Below are 9363 nucleotides of genomic sequence, written 5' to 3'. Positions count from 1 at the left end.
TTTAAAATTTTCTAGCAACTGCCGTACAAGGAGGAGTTTAAATGGATGCTGAGTGCCAGGCCACTATACCTACTTTATATGGTGAGCTAAAAATACTGCTTTTAATAAATATTTCAAATGGTTCTGGGTTAACATTTATTCAATAAAAAAATTAAAAATCTATATCTCTGAAGATTAATGGGCATGTTCATATATGCTGAGAGTCCTCTTAACCATCCCAAGGATGACTTTTCTCCACCAACATCACCATGGCAAAGTTCAGAAGGTTTCTCATGCATTGGGAGATTATATCCCAAAAATAATGATTCACTTTCATTTTTTTAAATTGTGAAAATAACACAAGTATTATTTAAGTATGAAAAATATAATAAAAATAGTTACCTGTAATCCTACAGCACTATCACTATAACCCCTTCACTCTTGATATGCATATTTACATTACTGTGGATGTAATATCTATAAAATCTTGTTTTGTTTTTTTACCTAACATGCATCCTCACCATTTCCCATGCTGCATAATGTGACCACAATTTTTAATGGGCCCATAATATTTCATTACTACACGTGCCATCATTTACTTAGCCATTCCTCTCTAGTTGAACATTTAGGTCATTTCCAATTATTTATGGCTACAAATAATGCTTTGAAGAAGAGCTTCATGCATTTTCAGACTTTTGTGTCACATTTCCAGAAACTGGACAATGGGCTAATATGTACTGGTTAAGGGGTATCCATTTGTAAGTGAATATCAACAGCTTTTGATCAATGTTTCTTAAAAATCACCCTTGGCAAAAGCAGGGAAATTCTTCTCTCTAAACGCTGAACACAGAGCTTGCTTCCATCACATCCTTAGCACTCACTTTGGGAGCCACTATTGGCAGCTCCCAAAAATGGGGCAATGGGGGCCCTTGGCCTTGAAGCCTCTACTGACAATGCTCACATCACTGTATCTCAATTCCCCGAGAGCCGCCAGGGTTGCTGTAGCGTGAACCTTGGGACTGGGGTGTGGGCACAGCATCTTCAGGGTCTCCTCCCTTTCCTATCTCAGAGCCCAGCTTTCCTGACCAGAAGCTGCCTCTGGATAAGGTGTCTGGTGAGGGAGAAGTTGATCAGCTAGAGCCAAATCTTTAGCCCGGAACACATACATTTAGACTTGCAAATGTCATGCTTTCACGGAGACGTCCATAAACAGGTCACTCCTCCACTTTCTGATTCCTTTCCCTTCCCACAGATGGAGCAAGACAGTGCTATTTAGGTTAAAATAAAGAATGAACTTAAGAACTAGGAGACCAGAGTCTTAGAAGACAGGCAGGTAGGTGCAAGGCTGCAAGATGTTACTCTCAGCCACTTTGCAGCTCTCCAATGGGAGCAAGCCTCTAACCACCTTCTAGGCATGTCAGCTCCAAGGAAAATGGGCTGGGGGTGCCTGCCCAGAAGGGATCCATCTTGGTTACTCCTCATTGTCTTGGTTAGTCCAGGGCAGGGTGGATTTAGCCTCTGTGAGAATAAGGGGAGGAATAAACTTAGCTCTATTATGATGTGTTTGCAGTGAGAGAAAACATTTCAAATATATGGGGAATCTCCCCTACCAAGCAGCCTATCACAGGACCTTGAATTTCAACTCTGTCCCCTTGTGTTGCACAAAAGTAGGTGCATCGCTGCTATGACGCAGCATGTCCTCAATTCTCCAACGCCACTCCCTTCCCCATCCAGCCACCATAATTGCTCCATAAGCGACATTTGCAGTCACCTTCAGGCCTGAGGAATGCCAAAGCTTGCTGAGCAGTACTGTTTGCAAAACCCTGGGCTCTGGGGGCCATTTCCCCTGAGCCTCTGTTCCTGCTCCCCCTGCAACCCTATGCATAGCGCCTCTGTGGCCAGGCGGACCCTCTCCAGGGACCGCCCCCACTGACTGCCCCAAGGGAGGCAGCACCAGCCTTGAGGTGGTACAACTTCCCGGGACTCCCCAATGTCTCTTCTCGCCCCCCTCCGGTTGCTTGGAAATTTGCACTGGACAGTGACGTCACACAGGGAGGCGGGTCCTCACTGGCCCGCACACCAATGGCGCGGCCGCCGCGGGCCTCTTCTTTTCCAGTGATTGGTGTCTTGGGCCCCTCCGCTCCACCCCAGCCCGCCATGGCGTCAGGCGCCGTAGCACCCGGGAGGTGGTTCCCACTTTAAGAAGTGAAGTTTTCCCCCCCTCCCCCTCCCTGCCCACCTCCTGCAGCCTCCCGCGGCGGTGGAGCTGGCGGATGGAGCTGCGCTGCGGCGGCATGGGGAGCCAGGCTGTGGGGCGCAGGATGGATGGGGACTGCCGAGATGGCGGCGGCGGCGGCAAGGACGCCGGGTCGGAGGACTATGAGAACCTGCCGACCAGCGCCTCCTTATCCACCCACATGACAGCCGGAGCGATGGCCGGGATCATGGAGCACATGGTCATGTACCCGGTAGACTCAGTGAAGGTGAGGCGCGAGGAGACTCGAGGGACGAGCGAGCAGAGGAGAGCGCGCGCGTGCGTGCGGGGTCCCCGAGGGAGGCGATCGGTGCAGCTTTGCACGGTCTCCACGCCTGCCCTGCCCACGCGACCCGAGGGTGTGAGAGTCCCGGCTCCTCGCGGCTCCCGCTGGCGCGCCCGGTGTCCGAGGCGCAGCGAGAGGAGCGCGCCGCCCGCGCGCGGAGCCCGGGGCCGCCCACACGTGCGCCGTTTCCGAGGGAGCTGGCGGCCGGGAGCGCTCACCACGCCCGCGCTGAGAAACGTGTCTCCCGACGGGCCGCGTGCCTTCCCGTCCCCGCGTGTGGACGCCCGCCGGCCCCGGCGTGTGGTTCCTGCTCCCCGGGTGTTTTGGGGGTCTAGGGAGTGGCAGGGGTTCTCTTGGGTCTTGGCGGCTCCCTTGGGGGTGCCGGTTCGGCGGTGCCCTGTTGATCCCCTTCCCTTAGTGGTTCCGCTCCTCTTCCCCTGGAGTTGGGGCAGCGGAGCCGCAGGGAGGCGGCGAGACCTGCAGTGACGGTTGCCTTCTCTTTCTGTGTCAGGGAGGCCGGCAGGTGGGCAGAGGGTGTGCTACGCAGCCCTCGACTGTGGGTTGTGTAATCGGCGCTCAGTTTGCCCCACACTTCGCCAGGTAGTTTTTAATGCGTTCCTGTAAGGAGGCAGCTTTAGCCAGGGAGATACTGTCTGTCTGACAGAGCTGCTGTCAGTGTGTTCAGGACACGCCATGCCTCGGGGATAGACTAGTGCAGGGAAGTAATGCTACTGCTGACACATTGCATTTGTGCAGGCATCACTCATCTAATTCATACAGCAACCCTGGCGCTGAACCGATGGAGAAACCGAGGCACAGAGAGGTGAACTGATGAACTTGCCCACTTTCATCCTCTGATTCCAGCCCCACTGTGCTTTGGAAGATTGGGGGCCTCTCTAGGTGGCAGTTACCTTGAATGGCAGGCCCACAGAGTCCTCCCGCCCCCCCCTTCCCGGCTGTATCTTATTGCTGATGCTGGCCCCACGTGAGCCGTGTGAAGGCCAGAACGTCTAACTCAGAGGGTTTCCCTGTCCTGGGCGGCTCTCAGAGCTGGCAGTCCATGGCTGGAGAGGCACAGGTCCAGTGAGAGATGGCATGGGCTTTCATGGTAAGGTGAGAATCTGTGCCATTGGGCCTGAGCCATCACCCTTTCTGCCCCTTCAGTGTCCCCGCGGGGAATTAGAGGAATGGTCCTCACCTGCCAGGATTACGGAGTGGGTGGGGGAGGTCTTGTCTCTTAGGTTTACAGCGCTCCTCCGGCAAACACCCTGGACAGATACCAGGTGGCATTTGCATAGGAAAGAATCCCTCCCATGTAATAAAATTCCCCATATTTGAAGCTGTTGTCTCAAGTGCCTTGGACAGAGTGTAGGGAAAGTTAGGAGCAGGGAGATGTCATCTGAGCAGGCACCAAGACCCACGGGGGCGGGGAGATGAATGTTGCCGCAAGGAACCATACCACTTTGAGGCCTCTGTGCTCCGAGTTTGGTTCAGAGCATCATTTCAGCTTACCTTTAGGATCAGTGGAAAAACAGTCATGCCTTTTGAGCTCCCTTGGACACTGTAAAGAGGCATTCGTCTCATGTATTAAAATTGTGTGATCTGTGTTTAGCTTCCTCCCTACCCCTCCTCCTGCCCCTTAGAGGCTGGTATTTTGTGTAACTTTCTGTGGCAGTTTTCACCAGTGGACGGGTTAATATAGTGTGTGAAGAAGGAACTGGTTTGGCTGTTACCTTATGGGGCTTGACTGTAAAATGAAGGCTTGGGTCAGCTAATAAGGTCTCCTGAGTTCTGGGATTCTAACTCTGACCCTGAATAAATGACCCATTGGGGTTCTTCTGTTTCTGAGCATGTAGGTTTGGTTTTAAAGCACCTCTCATTTTTTTTGCTACATTTTTGGAAGGGGTAGCAAGGCTTAATTCTTCTCTGAGAAGAGGCACAGAGAGAGTTAAGTGTGTGAGCCCCTTGCGGGACCCCAGTGAGGCTGCGCGGAGTGCCAAGGTCTGCCAAGATCAGCACGGTTGTCTGCGCCGACCGTGAGTTATCAGGGCCTCTCCACGCTTCAGTCATGGCAAAGCTTCACTTGGAGAGACCTTGACTGTGTTTTTAAATATTTTGGATAATGGAGACTGTGAGTAATTGAGTCAGGAGCCCGGGGTTGGATTTCAAGCCCTGCCCCTAACTTGCTTTATGCCTCAGGCGCTGTTCTGTCTCTTAGTTTTGTCACTCGTAAATAAAATGGGGCCTGGGGACCAGTTCAGTATTTCTCCCCATTTTTAACCTTACCTCCCCCCCCCCCCTTTCTGTAAACACAGAGCACCCATTGTCCTCTTTTATGTTACTTGAAATTTCAGATAACTATGTCGACTGAAGCCACATCAACGTAAATTGCATCTTGGAAGAAAAATTTGTTTTTTTCTAAGGCATTTTCTTTGATTTTTCACTTTGATGTTGTGAAGTTAAATGAGTGGTGGGTGGGCCTGCTTTTTTCGATGTTTCTGTCCCAGATAGTGTGGACTATAGAGCTTAAGCAAACTGCTTGGTTTTATGGTTATAGGTCCGGAAGTCTAGCCTCGCTGATGCTTAAAATTGTAATATTCAATACTATTCCCATCCCACCCCTGTGTTTTTTAAACTTTGGGAGGTGACCCGTTAGCAGGATCAACATTTTAAAAATGACAGATGGGTGAGGACAGGGTTTAAGCGTGCATGGCATGCAGGAAGTGTTGCTCCATGAAACTCTGGTGTGTGTGTGTGTGTGTGTGTGTGTGTGTGTGTGTGTGTTCCTGAGTGGCTGTGTAAAGTGCTCTTTTGGCCGGGGGTTATGGCCAAAACATGAGTAACCCTGAACCCGACGATACTAATCCCTGGGCTCCCGCTGGCATCAGCCTGCGATTACTAAATGGGTGTCGGAAGACCTTCGGCAACTTTCCTGCCCCTTCTGTGTCCTCTCCTCGTTTCACGGTGGTGGGATGTGAGTGTTCACTCATCTGTGAAGGGCCAGGCTCCTGGGACTCTGGGCTGCCTGTTTTCTGCCATCAGCTCTGAGTCCCCACGGTGGTGGTGGCACGAGGGAGAGAGCGCGGCCACTCCACTCCTTCGGGCTTCGGGCTTCTCCAAATGGTTAGCAGCTACTTGCTCCTCCCCACCTGGCGTTTGCAGCAGGGTTTCCATGACCTTCTTCCTGGGGCTCCGAAGTGGCAAGTGCCAGAGTGCCAAGCAGCGAGGTGGCCTAGCCCAGCACGTGGGGTGGATGTGAGAACCCCGGGTCGGGAGTGCTCATGACTGCGGGGAGAATGCCAGGTGGGTGGAGGAGGAAATTCCAACCAGATTAGGCACACCACTTGTAGACCATGCTGCGTCCCGTGGTGGGGAAAGCAGGGGTGAGAGGAAACAGGAAAGATTTGAAGCGAGGGAACTTCCGCTGACCCTTTCACAGCCCTTCTCTTGCTTTGCTTGTCAGGGAAACTGCCGCCCTGAACTCTGCTAGGAAGAGCCTTCCTTCCCAGCCAGGGCGCGGGTGGGTGGTTGACAGTGTTCTTTCCAGGGGCTGTGGGTGCTGAACCATTTGGAAGCCGTGGGTTGGCCTCGGGGGCGGGGGGTGGGGGGCAGGGTTTGCGGGGAGTGGAGGAGAGGGCTATAGCTGGCTCTGCTCAGCTCTGAGCAGCTCCGAGCAGCTCTGAGCCAGGCAGGTGCCAGGACGGCCCAGCATCCCTCAGCTTGAGGTCGGCTGGTAGGAAGGTGCTCAGGATGGTGAAGGCAGCTGCCAGAGTGCCCGCCCACCCATTTCATTGCTTCCCAAACAAAGTACAGTGTGGTGGATGCCCTTGAACTTCAAAAGGGTGTGAGATCCCAAATTGCTGTAGTTCTTGCAGTAAAATTATAGTGATTTTTCTGTCTCCCTTCCCCAGCCTTGTCTTCAGATTCCTCCCCTCCTCTTCTGTCCTTTCTAAAAGGTGGATGGAGGAGGGGCAGGGAGTCAGAAAAGGAGTGTTCTTGAGTTTTTGCCTTAGTCTTTGTGTCATGAACTCCCAGGCGGCAGGGTGGGACCCAGTGTGGCACCTAAGCCCGAAGGCCTGCTGCTGAGGTCATGGGGGTGGGGATCTTACCCAGTCCCAGCGTCAGCACTTGGCCCCACGAGCGGCCACTTTCCTGCCTGCTGCTGGCTCCCTCTTCCTGGAAATGGGGAAGGGGGAGGCTGGGCAGAGGGCTTAAAGGGAAGCCCCGAGCATTTCAGTGGGCAGCGAACGTGGTCTCAGGTGACTTAAACTCATCCATAGGGAGAGGCACTTGGCTTAATGGGGGGATTTAAGTGACTGCGACCAGGCAGGGGTGTGCACATGGATGTTGGGGGCTGTCACGTGGGAGGGAGAGTGGTGCTCTATGTATACTTCCCACCCCTTTCCTGGTTTCCACTTGGGCACATTTTAGCCACCTGTGGCCCTCACCCACTCCGTGCTCTTTGGAGCAGGGACCAGTCTCAGGACTTCAGTCCCACTTCCCCTTTCGGACAGGCTGGGGCTCTTGGCCCCCTTCCCACTTGAGGGGGGCTGCCTTTCCTGACCCCCCCGGGGAAGGGCTTGCTTGTGCTGAATGAAGCCTGTGAATGTCTTTTGAACCCTAGAATGTCCCGGGTCTTTTCCTAGTACCCAGCCTTTCCCTCTGAAAGAATTTTCTGTGTGTGTGTTCTGCATCTTCCGCCAGTTGTCTGGTCCCGTGGGTGCTGACCACAGACATGTTTGCTGGAGCACTCCAGGCGCCTGGGGAGCCCTGCTTCTCCCACAGCCTGCCTGCCCGCCCCTCCCCACCTCCACCCTGAATGCTCACAGGGGACATTTTTCATAGGAAGGTGTGTCTAATCACTTTCTCTTTGTTTAACTGTAATCCTTCCCTCTAGCCTTCGGAGCTGAGATTTCTCACCCTCAGAGAACTATCTTGGGGACCTCAGAACCCCGTCTTTGACTTCCTGGTCGGGCAGGACATTTAGCTTTCCTGAGATCTCATTCCCTTACCTGTGAAATGCAGGTACTCATTTTCTTCCTGCTTTCTCTCCCCGGATCCAAGGTTCCCTTGCTTCCTTCTTCCTTTGTTTTCCACTGTACCTGTGGGAGTTCTTGTAACCAACTCCCTCACCTCTATGCTGAGTGGTCCTTCCGTCTCCCTGTCCTGATAGAAATCCAAGTAAAGGTGGTTCCCATCAGTACAAACCCAGGTACCTCCGGGTCTCAGCGAGGGGTGGGGTGGGGTCATTTCCTTCTCTCCTATGCACCTCTCCTTCCCCTTCGAGGCTCCTGCCAGCCACTTTCACCAGCATCAGCCACTCTCTGTCTCTTGTCATCTCCTCCCCTGAGACTGCAGCCGGATTCTCATGCTGAGGGGCAGGATAGTAGAATGATTAGAGCATGGACCCGAGTCAGACTGCTTGGACCCGGACCCCGTTCCCACTTAGGTCTCTTCACCTCTCTGTGCCCAGTTTTCCCATCTGTGAAAAGGGGAAAAGGTGGTACTGCTGTCCCCAGGTGGCTGCCATCTTCGTCATCTGCATTGTCATCTTCATCATCATCAGCGTGCAGTCCCTCTTCCTCATTCTCTGCGCACTTTGGTGTTGGCTCACAGACTGCTTCTCCACAAATCCCGTCCTCACCCTGAGAACATGTCCTCTTGTTCCCCACCATTCACATCCCTCTGTTCTTGACACCCCTCAGGTTGATGGTCTTACCTCCTGGGGCCTGCCCGTAATTCAGAACCTTCTGCCTCTGGAATCCTAAACTGGGACATCTCATAGGCTGGCCATAGCTTTCTCACGGTCATGCTAGGTCTTCCCCTCCCATCCTGTCCTGCCTTGCTCATCTCGCCTGGACCCTGGCCATCACTGCTGCCACTGGGCCTTCAGTTTCTTTGTCTCTGGTTCTTCTAACACTGGCCGGCCCAGACTGGCCGGTTCTGGACAGACTGTCTGGGTACAGGAGAAAGCCACGGCCACAGTGACTCTCCGTGTGTCCATGCCTCTGGGCCCGCAGCCTGTCCTTCCAAGTGTGTGGTCAGGCCACTTCCGTCCTCCCCGGCAGCTGCTTCAGACCAGGCTCTGCTCGGTAAGCGGCTCCCACCCCTCCACTTTTTCAGCCTCTGCGTGGCATCTTGCTTCCTAGTTCACAGAGGAACCAGGACCGCAATCAAAGTCTTCGTCTTGTCACTGCCTTCCAGCTCGCCCTCTGTCCCCTGCCCCTCCTCCGAAAGGTAACGAGGGTCCTTTCTTCCTCTTGGGTGACTCAGAGGGGGCAGGGAAGGGCTGTGTGGGAACCACCCTCACGCTGGAATTGAATCCTGGCTACACACCCGGGGCGCACTGCGTGACCTCTCTAGGCTCAGTTTTCTTGTGTGCAGAGCGGGACGTGAACACCGACACCTGCCTTCCAGGGCTGTTGGAAGTTGCATGCGGCACATGCAGAGCTCTCGCTGCAGTGTCTGGAGCCTGCGTTCTCGGGGAAGGCCCACAGCTGTAGCTATTTTGGTCATCTCTCTCTTGAGTAACCCAGTTCCAGTACCTTTAGCTTCCCCCGCATTGGTTCCTTCTTGAAACCATTTATCCAGGTCCAGGCCTGTCCTTTGTAAAATTCACAAACCATAGACATCTTACCTTAAGCCCGTGGGCCCCAAGTACCACCCTCTTTCTTCCTGGAAACAGATAAACTCTTGTTGCTCTTTTTATTTTTCCTCCTTAAAATAATAGATGTTATAAAAGGATCATTGACACTTGGTCTCTACTCCCTTACTTTGTCACCCCCTCCCAGGTCACTGGCTTTGTGGCCCCCCCCACCCCCCACTCCACTGAAACCTCAGGAGG

At 53.5% G+C, this 9363-nt stretch overlaps 1 protein-coding gene across 2 annotated transcripts in view; it reads left to right on the top strand.

The window, feature by feature from the left end:
* The first annotated feature begins 2121 nt into the window (after window positions 1-2121).
* SLC25A37 (solute carrier family 25 member 37) overlaps window positions 2122-9363 on the top strand; it is a 37729-nt gene continuing 30487 nt past the window's right edge. The window contains exon 1 of one of the 2 annotated variants that reach the window (XM_059695962.1): window positions 2122-2462. In XM_059695962.1, the coding sequence (XP_059551945.1) occupies window positions 2253-2462 (210 nt within the window). In that variant the 5' untranslated portion in view covers window positions 2122-2252. The remainder of the gene's footprint in view (window positions 2463-9363) is intronic. The other variant, XM_059695964.1, reaches the window with a different exon arrangement.

The sequence above is a fragment of the Myotis daubentonii genome, chromosome 5 (genome assembly GCF_963259705.1).
Source record: "Myotis daubentonii chromosome 5, mMyoDau2.1, whole genome shotgun sequence".
NCBI lineage: Eukaryota > Metazoa > Chordata > Mammalia > Chiroptera > Vespertilionidae > Myotis > Myotis daubentonii.
The sequence above is the reverse complement of the archived record's forward strand: the minus strand, read 5'-3'. Positions and strand labels throughout refer to the sequence as shown.